Source organism: Zonotrichia leucophrys, chromosome 3, assembly GCF_028769735.1.
Source record: "Zonotrichia leucophrys gambelii isolate GWCS_2022_RI chromosome 3, RI_Zleu_2.0, whole genome shotgun sequence".
Classification (NCBI taxonomy): domain Eukaryota; kingdom Metazoa; phylum Chordata; class Aves; order Passeriformes; family Passerellidae; genus Zonotrichia; species Zonotrichia leucophrys.
Window position 1 is genome coordinate 18,243,265 of NC_088172.1, and position 25,037 is coordinate 18,268,301.

Sequence of the window (25,037 nt, forward strand, 5' to 3'; positions counted from 1 at the left end):
GGAGTGAAAGACTTGTGCAGACCAGTGGGGTGACAGCATCCCTGGTAATACAAGGGCTTATGTGGTAGGGAGACAAAAAAAACCCTGGCGAGACATAAAGGAGAACAGTGATAGCAGCATGTTTATATCCAGAAGTCTACTCTGGGATTGTATTTATATGAGATATTTATAAGCTCAGAAATGTGTTTTGCTTGAAGCAACTATTCTAGGCCACGCTTTTGCTTATGATTAAAAACACAATGCCATTAAACAGGAGGTGAAGAATGATGAAAAAGTGAAGGGGTTGTTTAAATAAGTGAGAAGCAAATGCAGAAATAAAACAGCAGAGTGATGAGCCTTTGAAGAAAGGAAATAGGGAGACCAGAATGGGAAATTTTACTAAGTGAGAGTGTAGTTAGTGAAGAGATACTGATAGCAGGAGGATAGGGATCAACTCTCCTAATGCTTGGTGTCGGTGCTACTGCAGCATATCAAAATTGCAGAAAGTAATCTATCTATTTATACTCTTTGCCCTTCCAGAGAACAGTTCTGCCTGAGGCAGCAAAGTGTAGGGAGACTGGATCCCACAGATCCTGCTCCACTCGTGGTGTTTGTGTTTGCTCTCGTGTTTGTGCACGTACGCAAACACACACAACCTGAAAGTGTGGCTGTGGCCACAAAACCTCTGTCTGGCTCCCTGTGTCTTTAGCTTCTGTGGTCAGCTACAGTCAACTCCAGTTCCTCAAGAGTAAAGCAAAAGAGTTGTTCTTTGTTATAGATCTATTAACATGAAATCTTCACTCTTCAAGGAAGGATCTTGTGTAATGGGCAGAGGTGGTTTTTGTGGTTTAACCAATTTTTATGTACAAAGCCTTAGAGCTGCGTGCATCTTCTTGGCATGACATTAAAACACATAGTGTTTTTTTAAAAGATAAACTGGCTTTGAGTTGTATTTTATATATATATATATTTAAAATGCATATGCATACTTGTTTTATTTACATTTCTTCTTTGTAATGTGCTTATTCCAGTTGGTATAGAGTATTAAATTGGAAGTAGGTGCCATCAGTGTTAAATTGTAAGCAGTTGCCATCAGCATTAAACTATATTTATTTACAGTGCAGTTATAAAATTTACTTTCTGTAAATGAAAATTTCAGAGCAGTTAATTTCAAAGGAGAACCATGATTCTTACTTCACTTCAGGAAGAGTATAATCAAATGAAGAATTTTTCTCAATTAATAAAACACATACAGAAAAGTAGTAATTAACTTGGCTTTGTAAGACACTTTCTACCCCAAAGTCTGTATGCAATGTTAAGGTACACTGAGTCTGCCACTATTCTTCAAAAGCAAAACAAAAAAGAATTGTGCAAGTGGACTGAGTCAAACACTCTGGGTTTGAGTAGCTGCACAGTGCTAGAATGTTTGCAATTGAAGAAGCATTTGCAGCTAGTTTCTCTCTGAAATAGAGAAAGAACTCAAAGTTTAATTATTTTATGTCATTCTTCTTAGTAAAACCAACATGCCACTGTTACAGTTTTCATGAGTATGTGGTTCATTTGATTTTTGCTTTTATTTTTGGATTTAAAGTAGATATAGTCATTAAAGATTGCCTTCTAATTGGACTTTATGAGAATTTTTAGGTAGCCTGAGTATTCCTGCCAATAAGGTTGAACTAAGATTTTAATTGGCTTATGTTATAGAACCACAGAATTGTTTATGTTGGAAAAGACCTCCAAGAACACTGAGTCCAATGTTAACTCAGCACTGCCAAGTCCACTGTTAGCCATGTCCCTAAATGCCACATCTACATGTCCTGTTACTTATGTAGAGGGTGTCAGTCCTCTGGCTTTTGCTTTGAAGGCAAATAATGTTGAAAGCATAATCAGAAGTTTCTCTTTAAGTTTCTCTTTGAGCTAAGTGTTGCACATCCCATGTGCTGTTTACAACCCCTAGAATAAGACACTAAAATCTTCCATGGGATTTACTACAGTCAAGGTCTGTATTGAAAAGCAAAGGTAATATAAGCAAGTATTAAAATTTTTTAAGAGTTGTGTTTTGAAAGTGACTTACCTGTCATACAAAAGTCCGCAGCAGAAACAATGGAAAATGGTGAACTATTTTTAATCTGTTAAAATAATTTTGCTGTTGAACAAATACAGACCAATTTCAGCTATACACTTCCCCTAAAAAATCATGCAGCACTTTCTGAATTACGCTGGGGTCTATCTGGTTTTGGTTGTTTTGTGTGAAAATAACTATGGATGATAGGACCTTTCATCAAAAGTAGCTAAAATTTTTTTTCACATCTTTGCCATTAGAGTATATTCTCTGCTAGAGAATCCAGAGGTGATTATCTGGAATAATCCAAATGCTATATGGCTGCTCACCAGAGAGGAGGAAGAGAGAATTTGTTTTGCATGACCTTAGTGTTTTGATATGTAGCTGACTGTTTATTAAGTAAATCAATAAACATGAAGTGTGGTATGTTTGTATTTCTTGCATACAGTGTATCCTGCTCGCTGCTTAATGCAGAATGCTCAAGCTGATTGTAGTGAATGCAGTGTGTTAAGTTTCAGCACTAAGTGCCTTATGCTGTCCTTAAAGTGAGATCTGAATTGTCCCTAAAACTGATGGCTACTGTCACACTAGAGGCTCAGGTCGTTGGGGTTTGGCTTCTACTGGAGTGGAGCTGCTCCGTCACGGCAACTCCTCCTGTGGTGTTGGCAAATTACCTGTGAGTCTCCCAACCCTTCCCCTCCGTGGTTATGAGCTAGAAGTGTAGGTGCCAAGTGTCGAACTGTATTTAAAAGATGTCAATTTCCAAAACTGGAATCTTTGTCCTGATAGGCTGGTTTAGGGCTCCAATAAATCCCTCTGAAAAAGAGGGGGGGGGGAAATGATCTTTCAGATATAGTTAGGGTTTTTTTCCCCCCCAATATTTTAATGTTTCTTTCAGTGGGAACTGAATTCTTCAGGAGCGGCTGCCCTGTCAGCCAGCACCACCCTACACTCCTGCCTCAGGGCCAGTGACCAGACTGCAAATAGTCAAAACTGGACTGAACTTTGCATGTCAGGTGGAGCAATGTGTGACTATTCCAACACCTAATCTAAACACTAGGGGAGCTTGGGGGATTTTTTTTTTTTTTAAGTAAAACAGCGGTAAAGTTTCGGTGTAACTTTGGAAAGGAAGCCTCCATTGAAATGACTGCTCCATGAGACGGGGCGATGGCGGGCGCGGTTCAAGCGCCGCTTCCTGCCCTTCCCGGAGTTTCTCCCGGGCAGGCAGCCGGCCGGAGCGGTGCCGGCCGCTCCCGCGGGCTCCGGAGCGGGGCACTGATGTCACCGCCGGGCGGGCACGGAGCCTCCCCGCCGCCTGCCCCGCCGGCCCCTGCCCGGCACCGAGCGAGAGGCGCGGGCGGCTGAGCCGATAAGGAGGCGGCGGGCAGGGCCGGGGGAGGGCAGCCCCCCGGAGCGGCGGGCAGAGTCTGAGGGAGGGCAGGGCCGAGGGGAGGGCAGCCCCCGGAGCGGCGGGCAGGGCCGAAGGGAGGGCAGAGCCTGAGGGAGGGCAGCCTCCGGAGCGGCGCTCGGGGCGCGGGCGGGCCGGGGGCCGATGTTTGCTGGGAGCGGAGCGGGGCGTTCCTGGCGGCTGCAGCGAGCCGAGCCGGGGCGCGGGGCGGGCGGGACGCGCCGGCGCTGCTCGGCGGGGCTTTCCCTCCCTCCCTGCCTCCCTCCCTGCCTGCCTCGGCTCCTCAGCAGCTGCGCCTCAGAAATGAGGAGGAGGCGAGGGCAGCCCGCTAGCTGCAGCTCGTAGTCGGGACCTGCCGAATGTAAACCTGCCGTGCCTTCGGGAAACGCGCCACGCTTGCTCGGCTCTGCGGCTGCCTTAAAGAGCGCTCCGGGATGGCATCGGGAGAATCGCGCTGAAACATTCGTCTTCCGACGGGCTGCTCAAAGGACGCCTTGGCTTGGCTGCTAGAAAGTGATGTTTTCCTGTGGGACTTGTGGAGGCACCGCGAACGAGCCTGTTACAAGAGGAGGATAAGCTGCCTTTCAGATCAAGGTTATTTATAGCTACTGCCAAAAAAGTAAAGGGCTGTTTTATTATTCTTACTGTTCTGGATTTAACTTATTTCCCCCCACCCCCCAGGATTTTCTCCGTGCCTTGGTCAGGACCATACAAGTCACTGTGGATTCTGTCTTTTTAAGCTGCCGCACCATGCTTTATTTATAAAGGAGATGGGACCCTGCAAGCCAGCTAAATGGATTACAGTTAAGCAGTCATGTACAGAAGATAATGTACTGCCTTCTGTAACACTTGTTCATTTGAAGGCTTATTTGGGAGATTTCAGATACAAATTCTGACCTGGAAAAGTAAATGAAGCCTTCCATTGAGTATTTGACATATTGGGCTGCTGCTGGTTTCTGCTATACTTTGTTTTTCTGTGACATTGGGACATTTCTGTTACTTTCTTACTGAAGCACTTTATATTTTGGGGGGTGGAAAACCTCATATCCAGGTAAAATCGAATTTAAACGGATGCACTGATTATGAATGACCTCAGCCACTTCATATCTTATGATGTATATTTTCGTATCTATGCATCTTATGCTAAGGGCAAGTTTACTATTTCTTCAGATTGCTAGTGGTTTTTAAATGTTTGCCCTGAATCTGTGAAAACAGAGGTATACTTGTGTGAATAGTCTCAACATGGGGAAGCCACTTAGCAGGCCAGACTGCCTACGTCAAAATCCTCCATGTGTTGGCAAAGGGGAGGAAGATGAGGATCTAAATATTGAAGACTGCTACGTTCCCCAGAGGTCTATCTACGACACTGTGCGGCTGAATGAACAGATCGATTCGGGCTCCAAGGGCAGCCTCTCCTCGAGGCACTTCACAGACCGGACCTTACCCTACAGTCACAGAACACTGGACATCAGTACTTTGTGCTCCAATGGTGCCCTTACTTCTGCCAGTGTTTTTGAGCTCCGAAGCCGTGAAGCTAACAAGTTGGATGAGAAAATGATCTTTGATGCTCTTAAGCTGAACAGCGATATAATTCGAACAGCTGGGTTGCCCAAGGTGAAGTCTCACACTGAAAAGAAGGAGCATAGACGGTCGTGGAGAATGCTTGTTCCACCCAGCTTTCCAGATTACACTAATAGAAGTGAAAGCTCCTTTAATGAAGCTGCTGATCCATCAGAGGCAGCTAGACTAGGCAAATGCAAATGGGGTACGAATTCTCTTACCTCGGAAGAGGATGATTCTGGGTTGTGCAGCCCTCCAACAGAAAGGGAAGATAAACAAGATGCACCTTTAGCAGGGGAGCAAACTCAAATACGAAGTGTGTCTTCTGCAGAAGATATCCATGTAGTAGGTCAGTTCAGACCATATATCCCAGCCATTTGCAGAGAGCAGCAAACCCCACTGCTTGCAAGCATGAGTCTCCCTGTCAAAGAAAACGGCAGACTGGCTTTGCATGATATTTTACCCTCTGGAAAAGTGAAACAAAACAATGCCCAGACATGTGAGAGTGATCAGGAAGAGTTGGAGGGGAAATGCTCTCACTTGCAAGGTTTCAAAGAGCAAATTCTGTCACATGAAGATCCTCTTCAGGGTGATGGACGAAGTATTACCCCTGACAAAAATGAAGTGGAAAATGCATATGAAGTTCATGAAAAAACTAAAATACAAGTCACAACAGTAGAGGAGGATTATGTGGATGATGTATCTCTTCATGTAGATGTTTATTACACTAATGCTGCTGTAAATGCCAGTGACTTGGATTTAGCAAAATATGAAATTTTATCTGATACGGAGGAATGCAGTGTAGCATGTACAGGCTCAAACGAAATGGCATTTTCTGTTCAACAGCTTGAATTAGATAGCACTGTAAACTGCTCAAAAGTTTTCTCAGAGAGAAATAAAGGCAATATCTGGACCACTGGCATCCAAGACACCTTGGATACAGTCTGCAATGGCCTCTTGTCCAACAAGGTAACTAGAAAAAATATCCATAGGTTTATGAAATAGTTGTAGTGTAACCATAAAGATATTTGTTTAAAACTCTTAAGTCTTGCCATCATTGCAAAATCGTAGCTAAAAAAAAAATTATTAATTAGGCAGATGCAGTGATCAGTGCCGTTTGCATGGCACCCATGGGGCGTTCAAAGTGGGTGAAATAGTCAGAGCTGGGGGCAAAGGCTGAGGGGCGGTTGTTGCTCCAGCTGTTTGCAGCAGGGCTGTTACTGCCCAGTGGTGCCTGCTGCTCCCGACCTGGAATGGCTGCTCCGTGCCTGCCCCAGTGCGGCCCGGGCTGTGCCATTCCAGGGCAGCCGCGGCCATGTGTTCAGAGCAGCCTTACTCATCAAGGTACAAGCAACAGTATCAGATGGTTGTGGTTTCCAAAGCAGGCAGATTAAAGGCTCACCGCCTCTTCTGAAAGATGCCTTTTGCATTTGTGTGCCAGAAAGCAGATCTGACGTTACGGTAGTATTTTACAAGCGCAGGATCTTGCAGTGCTTTGTGAGTGCTGGATGAGGTAAGAGAGTAAGGGAAGCTTTGTAATAAAGAAAGGGTGTTTGCCGGGTCTGTAATTTTTTTCTTCCCACTCTGGTTGAAATCTGAGATACTTCAAGCTTTGTTGCTAAGTTGTTCTGGTAAACTTTAGCCTCAGCAATAATTGTAATTTATTTTAAGCTTCTCTCCACAAAGAATGTGTGCATTTTTAAAGGGCAGATTATGTAGATCAGTCCTCTCTGTGGTAGGACGTTGTTCTCAAACGATGAGACTTTATTGCACATAAAAGAAGAATTTGTTATTGATTCTGTGTTGAAATATTATTCTGCCTCCTCCTTACCCTACAGTCAAGAAAAACACATGCATTTTCCTTCTTTTAGAAACAGCCAACTCATTGCACGCTCTCAGTTTTCATGTAACCACAGTCGTAGAGTTTTTAGGGGTTTTTTTTGTCTGTAGGACAAATCTCTTAGGGATGCTTAATTTATTTTACCCCTCATGTTTAGTGTACTTGCAGTAGCTCTAGATTAACTTGTCAAGCTGGTGGAAGTGTGGTCAGCCACCTGAGGTTTGCAGCTTTAAAAGGAATCACTTGCCACAGTGTGTTTGGTGCAAAAGAGGAGAGTTGCTGGTACATTCAGAGTGATCTCTGCTTTTCAGGATGCTGAGAAAGGTTGCTTTGAATGCACTAAGTGTACACCAAAACTGTTACTGAATGCTGCTATAGAAATTGAAGGATTTAGGGTCAAAAGTTGAGCATTCTTTAGCATTGTTTATTCATTGGTTATTTTTCACTGGCCTGTGTAATTAATTCAGGGGCTTCAGGCCATTTTCTGATCTCATTGACACTTGTGTCAGTGCAGCTTAATGCTGCTGAATACAAATGGAGATTTACATTGCTGTTGCTAATGGTAATAATCTGGCTCTGAAAAAGCCTAAATACCTGCAGGAGTAAAATAAAGCAAACACAAAACTGTTCAAACTGTTGTTGGGCACGGTCAAAGCCTTGGCAATTAGCAAGAGTATCCTTTGAATGAAAGCCCATTTTCCTGGGTGTCTGCTGGGATATTGTTTCAACAGCATCTGTAGTGCCTCCTCCTCACTTGTTACCATTATAATCTCCTTAACAGATCTTAAAATATCTCTTCCTTCACTGTTTCTTTGACTTAAAACTTTGGGTTTTGGAAAAATGCCCACTTGTCTCTCTTGGTCTATGCCATTTTTTGTTAGATTTTATAGATAGATAATTAAGCTGATGAGTTTGTCCAGTCTTTTTTTTTACCCCTCTATCAGAAGTTTTCTTTTTTCAACCCTTTGAACTTTCACCACCTGTGTTTTTCTCTGTTCTTTTCCTTCCTATCTAAAACTACTCATGGAAATGTATGCCATTTCCCCTTCTATGATGCATTGAATTTACTCTGTTTAGATTGAGTCTATTCTGTTTAGATTTATTAATGGTTTTTTAGGAAGGTCCTGACAAGAAATGGCTTCCTTTCTTCTAGACACCAGTTTTAAGTAACGTTTTTGTTGCATACTGTCATGTAAACATCATATGCATTTTATGACTGAAGTTACCGTGTTTCATGTCTATCTTGGGTTTCAACTGCAGGTATTCCAGAAAGAAGAAATTGAACCCTTACAAGTAAAACAACAGGAAGTAAATTGGTTGGGTCAGGGCCTTATTCAGAGTGCTGCTAAAAGTACCAGTACAGAAAACCTTGAACACGACCTTGAGGATGTCAACACCCGATGGAAGACTCTTAATAAGAAGGTTATTATCTTGTATTCTGTCCTGCTTTTGTTGTGTTCTGCCTTTTGATTGTTTCCTTGCTGATGTCTTTCAAAATACAGGAAATTAAATATTCACTAAGAATATGAGTTGTATTTGCTTTACACAATCACTTTGTTTGTAATTCTAAGGATAAGCTTTATATTGCTAAAAGCCAGAGGTGTTGCTGTTATTTATAAGGTTTTGCCAAACTTTCTGTATATGTGTTCTAGATTTTTATTCAGGAATGACTCACAGAATCATGAAATTGGGGTTGGAAGAGATCCCTAGAGATCCAGTCCCACTTTCAGGCATTGTTTGCATGGTTTTTTCAGCTTGTTGTATTTGCTCTGTGTACACTGTTGTACCTGCACAGAGCAATGATACAGCCCAGCTTTGTGTGACTGGTGCAATGTTTCCTTTACAGCACATTAAGGACTGAATTGCTTGAGACATCAGAAAGTACCACTGCTTTGAAAAACTGGCTGTAGATGTTTTCCTGTACTTTTCAGAAGTCTTCTTTCAGCAGTAGCTGCTGTTGGAAATGGAAAGGGTGGGGAGTAAAGATGGTGCTCATCTTCTGCTCCATTCCTGAAAGAGTGATGCAGCAGAAGCAGATGCACCTGTGGTTCACATATTTGATTTCTCCTTTCCTATTTTTATTTCTCATTGATGGTATTATTGGGCCTTATTAAGAGCTGCTACTTTGAAATCCTGGCTCATTCTTTCTATAAGGAAAATAAAGACCATCTGAAATGCAAACACCCCATCAGTATATTTCATAATACCATAGCTACATAAAGCTGGAGTAACTTGTAAGGAATTACTAGAGCAGGCTGATTTACTGGGAGTCAGTCTGTTCTTTTCATTGGATGTCTTCAGCCCCAATTCATGAATTTGATTCATGCTGAATTGTGACATAGTGCTGTTATGAATAGTTATAAAAACAATAGTATTTATTAGTGATATTGACAGCTGTTCTACATATTTTGACTAATTATTTCACAGAAATAAAAAGAATAGGTGAGATCCTCTGCTGTTTTTCAGGTTGCCCAGCGTGCTGCACAATTGCAGGAAGCCCTTCTCCACTGTGGGAGATTTCAGGATGCCCTTGAATCTCTGCTTAGCTGGCTCATTGACACAGAAGATCTTGTGGCTAATCAGAAACCACCATCTGCTGAATTCAAAGTTGTCAAGGCCCAAATACAAGAACAGAAGGTAAGTGAAATGGTTTCAGAATCTCCTTCCACTGGACCAATGAGAATAAATTCCCAGTCTTTGGCAAAGCATGATATCTGTTCAAGTGTATTATATTACACTGGGGTGTGCTGAGGTGTTTAAAGGAGCCATCTGTTCAAAACTCAAGACTTTGTAAAGGGTTGGGAGGAGTGCTCATCTCCTTGGATATAAGACAGAATGATAGTGTGCAATCTGAGCTCTGGTTTATTAACATTAGCTAGAAAGGATGTTAAAGATCCATTGGAAAAAGAGAAAGCATAAAGTCCAGTATTTGGCCATTTGAAAGGTAGGAAATAAAGCCTAGTAAAATTTTACTCTACTACTAGAGATAAGATAATATTGCAGATTACGGACTTAAATCCCTGGGTCTTGATCTTCATGTGATCACTGTTGTAATTAGTTGGAATCCCATTGGGAAGTGGTCTGTGCTAATGTAGAAACTCTATGAGGGTCATCAACTTTGTCATATTTTAATAGTGGTTATAGAAAAAAGAATGATAATGTAGCTGATAAAACATACAGTTCATGCAGTGTGGCCCACTGCCACCCAGGGATTTTATATAAAGTTATGGCCAGTACAGGTTGTCATCCTGGGATACCTGTGGTGGCAAAATGTTAATGTGTCCAGAGGCACCTAGGGAATGGAGGAAGGGAGGATTGCAGACAGAGGCACATTTTATTCTTCACAGACAAGTTACTGTACTGCACTAGATTGGTGAACTCAACTCTATCTCATATAAGTGATGAGTTGATTATACAATAGTTTTAGTATCCATTTTCCCATCTCTCTATGTATCCAAATTATGTATCTGTGAAGCCAAATCTGGCAGGGCATGCAGTTTTCCCATAAATATTCCTATAAAATGTAACTGAATTCTAGATAGCTGGATTCCCCCAAGGGTTTTATGAAGAACTTTGTCCTCTATGTGTTCACTTTTTGGGCTGCTGCATATCCTTACCTCAGAGAACCAAGGTTGTTGTTTGGGCTTCATGAAACTCCAGTGTACTTGGGAAAACAACTGAGAAACTAAAATGAGCCTGTGTTGGTGAGGGAAGGGGTTGATGTGTGTGTTATGTGTGTCTCTTTGATTGGCTTTGTTCACATATTTATCACAATCACATTGTGATTTAATTTTTGGTGTTGGGTTTTTTTTGTTTCGTTTTAAGGGCTTTTCAAGAAGTCTACTGTTTGCATTATTGCAATATTTCTTAATAAGCATTGCTGGGTTGCTCTCTCTGCAGCTCCTGCAGAGGCTGCTGGATGACCGCAAGCCAACTGTTGAGGCAATCAAGCGCGAAGGGGAGAAAATTGCGGAGTCAGCAGAGGCTGCTGATAGAGTGAAGATCCTGAAACAGCTGAGTTTCCTGGACAGCCGATGGGATGCCTTGCTCAGTAAAGCTGAAACGAGGTACTCGAAATTCTGTCATGGCTTTGAGAAATGTAGACATAGTATATGATGGATGTTTAGAAGCAGCATGTGGAACTCTGTACAGTGAAGTACTACCATGCTTTTCATTGCATTATGGCTTTGCCTCTTGATGTGTATATGGTTCCTCTGAGGGAAAAGTGGAGAAAAGTGACAGGAAGAGACAAAAAGCTCTTTAAAAAATGTTTAGTCTTTTGTGATAATCTGCTAGGATTAGCTACATATGTATCTTCTGAACAATTTTAATTAATTATCTCTGCTAATTAATTAGAATGCAAGTGTTTTGAGGCAAGAACCTGTTTTGCAATAGAATCAAGCGCAAATTTTACACCTAACAAATAATAATGATATTCTGTTGGAACTTCAAAGTCATGAATTGCTACAAAGAAGAAATTGCTACAATTCTTTCCTTTTTTTTTTTTAATAGTATCTGCATAATTAGTTTCTGCAACTCAGAGGTCATCATAATGTCAGTTGCAGATACATGCAAGGCGCTGAGCTCCCTTAGTTTTCAAGAACAAAAAGGACCTTTAAAGTACATAGATATATGTATTTTGGCATATATATGTATATAAAAGAGATAGAATATATATAGGTTATATATTCTATCTCAAAAGACATTGAGATCCACTTCAAGTTCCAATTGAAAAAATCAAACAAAGTCCATGCACACAGTATCTGTGTAAACACAGACTTACATTTACGAGTTGTTGTCAATGGATAAAACACCTGTAAAGTTATGAACTGGAAAGTGTCTTTGCATAGAGCTGTGTTGAAAGGGTTACTCAACATGTTTTCTGGGTGGGGAATTGAGAAGGACAGTCTTTTTCAGAGTAGAGAGAAGACGGTATGAGACAGCTTGGTAAAAGGCCTATAATTGAGAGTAAGAGAGGACTTGGGAAGTTGAGGAAAAATTTAAAGGGCACAGTGAAGCTTTGCAGTGAAGAACAAATGGTTGTGTTGGGACTTAGAGTAGCATTGAACTCACCTCACTTCTGCTGTCTTCTATTCCTTCTGGTAGCCTCTCTTTAGCTGAACCTGTTTTGTTGCCTCATACTAATAATAGGATTATTTAATTAGTTAACTGCTAATAGACTATTATTTCCTTTTTTTTTCTTCTTTTTTTGTTGAAGGAATCTGACTCATTAGCTGGGGTAAATGTTAATGTCATGTTTAATTTAATAATATCCTCCCAGTCTGGTGATATCTAATTACAAATGAAATTTCAGATTTTTCCAAGCCATCGTTATCTGCAAGCTTGTCTCCATTGTTCTTTGGCTGGTCTCTAGAAATGAAGAAGGAATTTGAAGATGATTTTGAAAACTATGTAGAGTACCCCACAGAGTGTTCCATGGCTAAGTTTGTCAAGTCTACCTTATTTATAAGTCCTGGAAAACACATATAAATGTAGCTTTTATCTGGAACGAGATCCTCATTTGAACAACATTGTTGTGATGTTTTCATGTAGAACAAATCTCTCCTAAAAGTCTGATTGAATGACATTTGTTCAGCACTGCTTATAGTGAAGACTTTGCTGTACTCAAGAGTCTTCTCTGACATGTAATGAACTGAATCAGAAATGTTTTGGATATTGCTTTTCTGTTTTGGAGCTCAAGTCTCTGTGCTTTATTAATGTTGTCTCACTAACTTCATTGAGAACTTTTATCCAGGACAAGAGAGGCAAATTTAGAAGCAAATAATTCTGTTGTCATCATTGAAAAAATGCTTAAAGATATTTTACAACACTGAGGAAGCATTCTGGTTCAGTAAAGCCTTTGCCTAACTTTAAAACATGAATAATAGTCAAGGGAATGTAACTTTATGCTTTAAGACAGCTGGAAACTTGAGAACTATCTTAACTGGCTATAAAACAATGTTTTGCTGAATTGAATGCTAGATTATTTTTAACAAAAGGTATATGAATAAAGCGATATTATTTTTATTTTCAAAACTGGTACATTAGCCAAATGCCTTGGAGGTGTGTGTTTGTTTTTAATTTTATTTGATTTTTACTTTACCTTGCTTTTCACTAAGTATCGTGGATATATGCCTGTTTCATTTGGTGACCGATTCCTACATGAGATTAAATTATTTCTAGAGTGTTTTTCAAAGGATTCAAGGGACTTTTTTCTTTATTAAAACTGTTTGCCACTCACTTGATCACAAAAGATAACCCTTCCCTGGGTGCATTGGTAGGAACCGTCAGCTTGAAGGCATCTCGGTGGTAGCGCAGCAGTTCCACGAAGCTCTGGAGCCACTGGTGGAGTGGCTGACAGCCACAGAGAAGAGGCTTGCAAATGCAGAGCCCATTGGGACACAGGCCTCCAAACTGCAGCAGCAGATTGCTCAGCATAAAGTAAGATACAAACCACTCACTTGCTTTGCTCCTTCTTTTTAGATGCTTCTGTGAAGCTGGCAGAGCTGTTGCACTGTGCTCATTTCACCATACTGTTTCATTTTTTTTCCCTTGTAATTTAAGTTTTATACATTTATGTTGACAACATGTCCTTTTTTTGTTCAATTTTTCTTGAGTTTCGCCTCAATTTATTTTATGTTTTTCTGATTTTCTTTTCCATTATTCTTCATTATTGACACTAAAATATAGGCCCTAGAAGATGATGTCCTAGCTCACAATAAGAGTTTGCATCAGGCCATTAGTGCTGGTCAGTCTCTAAAGACTATGAGCTCCAGGGAAGATAAAGATATGGTGCAGGAAAAGCTAGATTCTGCTCAGGCACGATACATTGAAATTCAAGAGAAGAGCAACAGCAGGTCTGAACTTCTCCAGCAAGCTTACAGCAATGCTCAGATTTTTGGGGAGGACGAAGTTGAATTGATGAACTGGCTGAATGAAGTCCATGATAAACTGAACAAATTGTCAGTCCAAGACTGCAACACAGAATTGCTTGAGAAACAGCACTCTGAACTACTGGTATTTTGATTTCTGTTCATTTCTTATTTAATTCATGTTTTTAATTTGATTTATATCCCCATACATCATTTATTTTCATTAATGTATTTTGTTTAAAATGTCAGTATGCTTATTCTAAATAAAAATAATATATTTTTTTACGTCTGTGCTAACATAAATGACCTTTATTCATAGGATCTTCAGGAAGAGATTCTTCTTAGAAAACAAAATGTTGATTTGGCTATACAAAATGGTTTAGAGCTTCTCAAGCAGACAACAGGTGAGAACTTACATGAAACTATAATTTGTCATACTTTTTTTCCTTGTACTTGCCTAAGAAAATTAAAGTGAAGCTTGTAAATATGGTTCATATTTACTGGTTAAAGCAATCATAGTTGTTTGTTTTAATAAGGTTTGAGGTCAACCTAGGCTATGTTTTGGGGCCAAGTTTACTTTTAATGTAAGTGAGCAAAAGGCCTTTTTTGCCTGCAGAGAATTTAGCCCTTGAATCCTTTTATTATTTTAAGTGGAAAATTATCTTAGTGAACCTGCATTCCATTCCTAATAGTGAGTTGTGGACATTACTCATAATGGAGGGATGTTTGGCAGTGGACACAGTGAATTCCCTGCAGGCACCCACAGATGAACAAGATGTCAGACTACCTATTACTGCAAGGGGAAAGCTTCAGCCATGGGAGCCAATACTGTGGGAAAAGTTGCATTCCAGTTATACACAATGTGTCTGTTCTGCAGATCAACATCTGTCCAGATTTTCCTACACTTATAAAGTTCTTGAACCCTTTGAGATGTACATATGTTAGTGCAGGGTGGTATTATCCTTTTCTGTTCCAGACTTTGACATTACACATATTCTATGATGAAATCTGAACATATCTAATATTATAGCTAATAAATTTCAATGCACTGTTTTTCTTTTAGCCTTTTGAGTTGTGTTTCAAATGGACAGCAATGAGGGTGGATTGTGATGTCAAAATCTAGTGTAATTGAAAGTCTAGTTAGTAATATGTAGAAATTTTTTTTTGTTCTTTACATTTTCAGTAACGCTTTTATATCTTTTATTTATAAGAAGTATAGTATTTTACTTTATAAGAAATATTGTGAATTTAAAGGTGGATTTTTTTCAATAAGAACATTTCTGTTTAAAATTAGATTTAACTCCTTACTTTGTAATAGTTTACTAAAACAGAAAAAAGACAGAAGGACTAATCCTGAACTGAGGTAAACTTTGTACTTCTGTGGGTTTTAGTGATGGTAGGATAATTTACAATAGTTGAGGATTGGCCTTTTCACCTTATTTGGGTAATTTTATAAATTAAATACTGAGTTTTCTGTAATATGTAGAGTTTGGGATTTTAGTTTTTTAGTTGTGGTGGTGGTTTTGTTTTTGTTTTTTTTTTTAATATTTGTGATAATGGGAAATAACATTCCTTTAATATTTTAGGTGATGAAGTTGTAATCGTTCAAGATAAACTGGAAGGCATTAAAGCAAGATACAAAGATATTACAAAATTAAGTTCTGATGTATCCAAGACTTTAGAGCAGGCTCTGCAGCTTGCAGGCCAGCTGCACTCAACTCATGAGGAACTCTGCAAATGGCTTGATGAAGTAGAGATGGAATTACTCTCTTATGAAACTCAAATGCCAAAGGGTGAAGAATTGAGCCAAGTACAAGAAAGACAAAAAGTAGGTTTAGAACCTGTGAATTATTTACTGTTCTGTAATTCAGTGAGGTTTTGTGTTAATTTATGCTTGGTATGAAATAATTTTTTTAGTAACTAAATTTAGTATCAGATCATTTGAATAAAAGTAACAGTAGTTAAGAATCAAACTCTTTTTCCAGAGTCATCTGTTATGATCACTTATGAAATTAGGCTGAGGTTTATTTTTAGCACAAGAGAAGAACAACATTTTCGTTTTATTCGAGGAGCTACCTAAGACTGGGAAACTTCATAGGCTGTCAAACAAAGTTATTTTAGTTCTTTAGCTGTGGCATGGATAAAATCCTGTAAAGTGTCAGCATTTTAAACATATTACTATTTTTTTTAACAAGATCTATTTCAAAAGAAGAAATGGAGTGTAAGCTGTGTGGTATAGAAAATGTTGAGGGTGGAAGCTTAAAAAAATTCTATTACATTTCTTTAATAGATGGGAAGTTCTATACAGATAAAAGCTCGTTCCTTTGTATGAATGTGTACTTGAAATTTAATCCAGTCATTGCAGAAATAATTTGAATTCATCATATTTTGCTGTATTGCATGCTGATTTCATTTGCTGCTCATTTAGTTCCTTATGGAGTTGCAGTTCACAACCATCCATTTTATTTTCTTTGGATGCTTCACAAAGTACTAACAATTCTTAGAAAATTTTCATACAGTCATACTGAATGGAGAAATATATTTAGGTTAAATTCTGTGGAAAATTCTCTTACCTTTCTGTCAAACAGCTTACAGTATCAAAAAGGTAATACAGTTTAGTTGAAAATAAGTATTCTAAGTTAGCCCTTTGTTTTGTGTGGGAAGCATTTCAGTTCTGGACTCATGGAGTAGTTGAAAGAATGAAAAATCTGCAAACTTTGTATGTTCTGTTCATATAGTGCCATGTTTAAATGGTTTAATTGTTTTACATGGCCTTTTACAGGAGCTGAAGAAAGAAGCAAAGAACAACAAAGGCTTGGTGGACACTCTGAACGAGGTTGGCAGTGCCTTCCTGGAGCTGGTGCCGTGGAGGGCCAGAGAGGGGCTGGACAAGATGATAACGGAGGACAACGAACGTTACCGACTAGTGAGTGACACCATCTCTCAGAAGGTGGATGAGATCGATGCTGCCTTCCTGAGATCCCAGCAGGTACTGAAAACTGTTCTTTGGACAGTAGCAGTCTCTGGACATGTGTACTGGAGCAAAAGCCATCCTATAATAGTGTTGCCAAAAGTTTGTTATGCTTGAGCAGCACAATGCCCATTTGAATGAAATGGGATTCCAGTGTTAAAATATGAATGCCAAAAATCTGTTAATCTGTACTCTGTTGTCTCCCTTTTTGTTGATGCAAACAACAATATTTTAGCTAAAATTGCTGTTAGTAATCTGTGGCTCCTTAAGTCAGAGTTTGCTTAAGAACTGAATGACCCAGGTCTTTTGTACATCATGTTGTGTTAAGTAAAATGTGGGCCAAGATCCTGAGCCACTTTTCTGGAGGTGGCACTGATATTGCTAGGCTGGCCATACCTTTTAACATCTGCTGATTGTCTAGCTCCTCTGCACGTTACACCATTAAAAGCTGGATGACCTTGTTCAAGCTGTAGTGGAGGATTTAAATAACACTTTCATTAATATCCACAATGCTTTTCTTCTTGGGGTGCAAAACCTGAATTATTTAGTATGTGGAGGTTTCTATACATGCATAGAAGTGTATGTGGCTACACTTTGAGAACTGGGCCTTAATTTTGTCACTAAGTAGTCTCATATTTAAGCCAGCTTATAAATGCTTTGTGGAAACAGTTTTCCAGTTCACGTGTACAAATATTGGTGGAGACTTCTCTTGTTGCTGTACAGTTCTCTTAAACAGTTGTAAGAGGACAAAAAGAGAGCATGTGTCATAATTTCAAAATCTGCTAAAAGCTGGCTAAAAGAGGCAGTAATTCAGATTTTCTTCTAACTGAGCCTAAAGATAACCATAGGTTTCTTTTTAAGGGATTTGATAATTAATATTTTCTCATCTCATTAACCTAACTCTCAAAAATGAAGGGTGATTTCTATTTTATTTTTTCATGAGTGATAAGGTGAGATAGGAGATTATATATTGGCTCTCCTTCAGATTTTCTGAATTCCACAAGTACATTGCATCCTCTAGCATAAGTTGAGCAGTTTCAGATCCAGACATGAAAATTCCAGAGCTACTATTCCACTATCTAATGGAAGGGCACATTGCACTCTCATGCTGCATACCCCTAACCTCCACTTCAGCACATCATCACAATAAACTCCTATACACCATATCCTGTGATAAGTTTTGGGTGGCTTAATGTAAAGGGTAAGATACTTCCCATTTGGCTATGCAAAAGAAACATTTTTGGAGAAGCTTGTGCTCTTTCAGTTTGCCCTGTGGCAATTTGTGAAGTGCCTATACTGTTAAGTTTTGGCTGGAGGACAGAGCTGCTGAGAACACAAAGCTTTGGTAGAAGTGTAGGTTTCGTGTCAGATGTTGCGGACCAAGGTGAGGAATGCAGCAAGAAACACAGATGATTAGGCAGAATAGCTTCATGTTGTGAATGGAAGCTGGAAGAATAATGCAATGCCCAGGGTTTTTAACTACCTGGGCAAAATGGTACCAGACTGATAATAGAGATAAATTCAGCTGCATGGTTCAGTCTTCATTTATGAAGAGTAAAGGCCTTGGTGGGGTCCTCTAGTGAAGGAGTCCTGTGTAGAAACACAAGGTCATGTTCTACCTGTTCTTCACTCTAAAGCAGCCATGGAGAGTGCTTTAGAAAGCATTCATGGAGAAAATCACAGCATCATCATATTCAGAATTCAATCATTCCTGATCAGAAGAAAATGTACCACAATGAGCTATGCTTGGTTAAACTGGATGGGGATTAAGTAGGCGATTTTATAGTGACTCCAAGTGTAGCTGAGGGCTCATAAGTAACTGCCATGTATAATGGGAAGAAAACATTTCAAATTTTGGATGCAGAGAGTACCAATTTTATGCTTTTTATTCCTTAATGTTGTTTTTAAGCATCACAAATTGAAAACCGTATATCTTCAGGAAACTGAGTTTCGAGTCCTTCCCTTCCTCAATGCAATTTAACTTAAAAGTTTCAGTGCCTTGCCTTGGTTTTGTTATTTCTATTAAATATTTCCTCAATATTACTTACATACCCATGAATATTTGGTATCAGGAATACCCATGAATATTTGGTATCACAGTTAGTTTGTACATCTGGCACATTTGAAATCATCTTCTCCCTTTCAGTCGTAAATAGATGGACTTCTGAAAACCTTGATTGTGAACTGTAGTTTCTAAAGCCAGGATTTAACTAGCACTGGTGCATGTGCTTCATGCTCATGTTTACAGTACTGATTATTTCAGAACATACCTTTCTAACAGGATGTCACAATATTTAGGACAAGTCTTACTTTCTGTTACTTGAAATAAGAAATGACATAGTGAAAAAGAATGTTCTGCTCTTTCACGTAACAAATGGATTATAAAGACAAAAAAAGATTGACTCATAAAGAGTGAAATCTCAGAACTGCTTCTTTCTTTTTGTGGGACTCATTATTAACCAGTAAGACAAGTCTGTGTTAGTGACTAAAGTGAATTCCAGTCATATTAAGGAGCAGGGCTGTTATAAAGCATAACAGCCATAAAGGCACAGATCAGCATATTTTAAAGACAAGTGGGACTGAGAGTGTTCAGATGATTTCTGAGGGAAGTGTGGGCATCAACAACACAAGTAGCAGGTTCTGACCTAAACAGACTTCCACAATAACTCAGGGCTATATTAAGGTTCAGGTCATTTTGGAGAGGGGGCAGAGTTTTAACGAATTCACTAAATAAATTCTTATAAGTTTCTACAATGGGCATCTGATACATCCCATGTAATATTTCTCTATGGCTTAGGCTCAAGGCTGCCTTGGTTGAGTACTGCAACATGTGCATGCTAAAATGCACATGCCTATAAACTTGCTCTGAAGAGAGAATGTATGATTTGGTTTTTTAAAATTTGGTCTCACATTTCAGAAGACTTAGATCCCCGAATTCTTCATTTCATGCTTTTCTTTGCAAATTAGTAAGAAACTCCTCTCATTATATTAGTGTTTTTAGAAAATTTCTGAAACATTTAAATGTTGACTATTGTAGTCAGAAGTTAATCTAAAAGTCAGAAGGAAAAGGACTAGTTGTATCCAAATGCTCAAAAAAACTTTTGCATTTAATCTGAGGCCTAGTTTTGGATAAAATCCTGTCTTCTCTAAATTCGGTGAGGTTTTTGCACTAACTTATCTGAACTGTGATTGTTTTGCCTTGATCATTTAATACCAAAGCAGCTCTTCAGATTAATAGGGTAACATCAAACAACTGTGTCTCTGGCTAATTCCTACACTAGCAGTAATAATAAACACAGAGATGAAAAAGACGTGTAAAAGTAGAATAAAATGAAAACAAGCAGTCTAGTTAAAACTCTGAGATTATCATCCTTTTTTATTTTCTTATGACTGTTAGAGAGCTCTAGGCTTTGGAAAGAAGTATTTGCTTCTGTTGCTTTGTCATGCTTATGAATTAAGCTGCTTGTATTACAATCCCTCAAAACCATGTTGGGCATTGTATTTCATTTATATAAAAATCTCAAATGGAAATTGAGAAGCTATCTTTTTAAAAATTCAAAAATATGCTGTTTAATCTTCTTTAAATTTTTTGAAACTGCTATTCCAATTTCATGTCTGTAGAACTGCTGAACTAATTCTTGTCTCCCTCATTTAGTTTGATCAAGCAGCTGATGCTGAATTTGCCTGGATTGCAGAAACAGAAAAGAAACTGATGTCTCTGGGTGATATTAGGCTTGAGCAAGACCAGACCACTGCTCAGCTGCAAGTTCAAAAGGTAAAAGAAATGCATTTCCAACTGTCATGTTAATTATTGGCCGACACACTCTCCATCTAGAAAATGTACTGGCGTGATTTAATTTTCAATCCAATCATAATTAATGTATTTCAAAACCAGCTTTTGCTCCAATACTTTATTTAAAAAAAAATATTATTCTAACCAACTTTTATTGTGTTTCAAGGCTTTTACCATGGAGATTTTAAGGCACAAAGATACTATAGATGAACTTGTTAAATCTGGGGATAAGATTATGAAAACATGCACTGAAGAAGAGAAACAGATGATGAAGGTAAAGTTGCTTACATTGCAGCTACAGTGGTAGATATGCAGAAAATGAACAAGTAGAAGGATTCCTATAGTGTCTTTTAAAATACTAATGAAAAAGCTTTAATTACAGTCACTTCCTGTCTGAGGATTGTAATGCTGGAGGAAATGCTGTTGTGCATTGCTCTCCTTCCTTCAGGATGTCAAGAGAACAAACGCTGTGTACTTGCTTCTTTGCCTGATACTAATTTGGAGCCCCATTTGTCATCTTCATCCATAGTAAACAGTATTTTAGCCTATAGATGATTGAGTAAAGAGGTGTTAGTCATCTGGGTTGATGTGTGGAATCTGGCAGTTTATCTTCCGAGTTCTTTTGGGTCAGTGATGCTCTGGGTGTGAGCATTTCTGTGCCAAATTCACTGGCTCTGCACCTCAGTGGGAGTCTTTACTTTCATTTCTGCTGATTTCCTAGTAGACCTTGCTTGCCAAGATTATTCCATCCTGTCACAGCCCATGAAAGGCATTCTTATGCCTTTGTTTATTACACACACACACAGAGAGCCCAACGTCAGGGCTGCAAACATGCAGGGATGGATTTTTCATGTTGGCATTTGGGAAGGATTAGTTGTGGGGTTGGGAATTTTTTGCTAAATTACGGTGAGGCTGGGTATTTTGTGTAAATTCAGTCCTTCCAATCCATGAAAAACAATGCTTCAGTAATTGTGTTCTGCTGCAGGATCTCTGAATAAATTTGATTTGCTCTTAAGTGAATTTAAAATAGATGAGGCGTTCTGCCTATGAAACTGTAGTCATAAGGCAGAGCAGTTTTGTGTGAGTCTCTGCTAAATATTTTTATTTGTCAAAAGTACTGCGTATCTGTGTGTTAAGGTTATGTTCTGTCCTCTGGATAGCATCTCTATACTTAATTTACATGCAAGACATAACAAATGAAAGGATAGCTTGTTCTGCCAAGGGAAAAAAAGAAAAGTTTCTTCATATTGAATGTCTTGCTTATATGTAGTTTTTCCAAGGCTAGGATTTATGTGCATTGTGACATGTAACATTTCATAAACATGATAACATGGGCAGTTTTCCACAGGAAAAATATAGCTAGTATAGCTAGTTGATATTTTCATTTATTATTACATGCCCGAATACATTAAATTAGTAATGTATAAGCCTTATAGTTCTATCACTATTATCTATGTTATTAATGGTAATACATTCTCATTAAGTAATGTAGGCTAACCTGGAAAATAGTGTTTTGTGGTTTCTGTTGCAAGTTTGTAAATGACAGTTGCAACAATATCCTATTATCTTGCCAGAGTGGAAAAGAAAACCCCACCAAAAAAACCACCAAACCAAACTAAACATCCCAACAGATTTTGTGTATTTTTCCTCTTGCTTTGAATCAGAAATGCTGTGGAAAACTTATCTTCTGCCAAGTGTCACTGAAGATAAGTGTCTGCAGTAAGGAAGTTGGGCTAAGATCTGTCGTCAAATCATTGGCAGCTTGACTAGAAGGTCTATGAATAAAGTGTTATTTGTCAATATCAGTATTGTTAAATGTATTCTAATTATTTTCAAGTACTCTGTCAAATTCTGGTCTCCCTCATTGTTGATTCTGTCCACCTTGAACAGTGATACTGTAGAAACATCAAAATTGAAATTTTATTCACTGTGAATTGGTGTTAAAATTATCAAAGAATGTTTGGAAATGAAGGTAAGAGACACATGGGAAAACATTCTTTAAAAAAAATTAATATTATTTTGCAGAAAAAAATTGAAAGCCTCTTACAGAAATATGATCAAGTCTGTCAAATGAACTCGGAGAGAAACCTCCAGCTGGAACGGGCTCAGTCCCTGGTTAACCAGTTCTGGGAGACTTATGAAGAGCTTTGGCCATGGTTAACTGAAACAGAAATGATCATCTCTCAGCTTCCTGCACCAGCCCTTGAATATGAAACACTAAAACAACAACAAGAAGAACATAGGGTAAGCATTTTGCCAGTTTTGAAAAAGAAAGTGTTAAATATCAGAAAGTATTTTGCTTATAAGTGTGGAGTACTCTGCAAAATTCTTATAACTATATCAGTCTTCTGTTGAAAAAAAGATAATTTAAGACAATAATACAGAGTTTATATACATTTTCAGTCATGTCTCTGCTGTTTACCAAACTGTGCATGTAAGCAAGGGTCTCTGGGGAAGGCAGCAAGTGATGTGTAAGCATAAAAGAGGGCTAAAGGGTAATAATTGCCATTGTCCTGGGAGAAATGGAGACATAAAAGTTATTATATAAGAAGTATGTATATTTAAAAGTACTCATTAATGTTAGTACTGGAACAAACCAAAAGAGAAACAGAAAGAACAGATGTGGGATGTTGGAGCAAGAAACAAAAGGGGGTTACAGTCTGTACACAGATATGAACATATACTGATCTTATGTATGCATAAAAAAACTAGCTTTTGTTTTGTTGGTAACATTGAAAGTAAACTTAGCTGAGTAAAGAAGATGAACAATTAGAGGGCCAAGAATTGATTGCTTGGCTAGCAATCCCACAGTAATTTATCACGTCCAGAATGTTTGTTGTGCAATAATTAAAATAAATAGTTGTTTACCATAGCATCACAAAATAGAGGTGAGTGTTGTAGACTGGCCACTGTATGGGTTCTCTTACATGGATATATAATCACTTTGGATAAAAATTGAGATGTTTCATAGGTGACTGCTAGTATCACATGGAATCAGATGCATCCCACTGAGGTTAAGAACCTGCATGTTTTGGCAGATGCAAAACCTGCAGAGCCACTGGAGATACCTGTTTCTCCCTGCTAAGCATGGAGTAACTAGTGTTTTTTTTGTTTCAGCTGCCTCCATTAAGTGACTCAAGTTAGATAGCATGAACCCTGGCTTCAAAGTCTTGTTTACTTTGAGACCAGCTAATGAAATGTGCCACTCTTATGTACTGGTAAACACCAGGTTCACTCATTTGTCTTCCTATTATGTCCAGAAAGAACAAACATGTTCTGTTAAGACTAGCTGCATAACATAAGCTTTACAAACTACCTTGATTAGTCACTGTGAACCATATCATGCTTGCTTTACTTGCAGGATTGTTCCTCATGTACTTTAATCATGCTGCTTCTATGAGAAGCCTTTCAGATGAGCTTCTATTTTTGCATTTTCCCCGGGCTGTGCCATTAGCTGAGATTTGTTTGTTAAATTGAAGATTAATGTCAGGCACTTTTAACACGTAATCTGCTCTGAAATGCTTGTTTGCTAGAATTGTTTACCCAATAGTAGATCATGGGGAAGACCAAATAATTTGTTGTTCTATTAAAAAGAAGAAGAAGAAGAAGAAAAAAAGGTAGCTCTCAAATGTGAATGAGAACTTAATGTTTCTGTTCTGATGTATTTATTGCTGGCTATCTTTGTTCCAAGTTGTGGAATTCATGGAGTTGATTCTATGTGAGTAACATGCAGTTAGTTTGGTTTGAAATGAGCTGTTGGCAGAGTATTTTAGCATAGGGTTTAGACCCAGAAATGTGCACGCTTTTGGCCTTGTGTCAAATCATCTCTTTGTGCTCAAAAATAAACCACACAAAATTATTTTCTAAAAATTTTCAAACTGTTCTTATAATCTCCTTTTCCTCCTCTAAACTAATCAACATTATTTTTCATGTGGCAAGGTGTACAAATGAAGTTACATTTAAAGTAAGTAGTTAGAGTCAGGGGGATTATTTTCATTTCTGTTTTGTCATTGGGAGACTGAAGAGTTGTGTCACTGTCTTCCCAGTCTCCTCAATGTCCCCTCTCTGGGGAGGAACAAGGAAGAGAGCCAGCATCTGGATTCCTTTTTAAGGGAAGGACTGTAGTAAAGAGAGGAAACTTATTTACACTGAGACTGATATAGGCACTTTTCTGGGTCTTCATTAATTTAAACAGTCTCAGCTGGGAGGATCAGTGCATGTACCTCTCATGTTCCTGCACTGAGCTATTGGATAGAAATGCATGGAGTTCACAGCACTGAGAGGCACAGCGCCTCTCACAAGGCTGGGACTTTTCTGAAAAGAGAGGGATGAGATGAGAAAGTAAATAAAATGAGGGAAGGCTGGGGCTTCTCACACAAACCAAACACTTTCCCTTTTGTCAGTTCTATGGGTGCAAGCAAGAAAAATCTGAAATCCTTAGACATATTGGAAGACACCTTGTAACATTTCACTTCCACAAGCCCCTGCAAAGTCTTCAGCACAATTTATGCTTCTGGGGTGGATGATGAGAAGGAGTAGACAGCTGAGATAA

At 38.7% G+C, this 25,037-nt stretch overlaps 1 protein-coding gene across 17 annotated transcripts in view; it reads left to right on the forward strand.

The window, feature by feature from the left end:
- The window catches only part of DST (dystonin), a 289,028-nt gene that overhangs the window by 215,996 nt on the left and 47,995 nt on the right, over positions 1-25,037 (forward strand). For 13 of the 17 annotated variants that reach the window (XM_064707534.1, XM_064707535.1, XM_064707548.1 and 10 more), the window contains 11 exons: positions 8,110-8,271; positions 9,316-9,486; positions 10,750-10,916; positions 13,131-13,290; positions 13,540-13,866; positions 14,041-14,125; positions 15,308-15,549; positions 16,504-16,710; positions 20,348-20,467; positions 20,652-20,759; positions 22,511-22,729. In XM_064707534.1, the coding sequence (XP_064563604.1) occupies positions 8,110-8,271; positions 9,316-9,486; positions 10,750-10,916; positions 13,131-13,290; positions 13,540-13,866; positions 14,041-14,125; positions 15,308-15,549; positions 16,504-16,710; positions 20,348-20,467; positions 20,652-20,759; positions 22,511-22,729 (1,968 nt within the window). The remainder of the gene's footprint in view (positions 1-8,109; positions 8,272-9,315; positions 9,487-10,749; positions 10,917-13,130; positions 13,291-13,539; positions 13,867-14,040; positions 14,126-15,307; positions 15,550-16,503; positions 16,711-20,347; positions 20,468-20,651; positions 20,760-22,510; positions 22,730-25,037) is intronic. The other 4 variants (XM_064707549.1, XM_064707539.1, XM_064707540.1 and 1 more) reach the window with 1 other exon arrangement.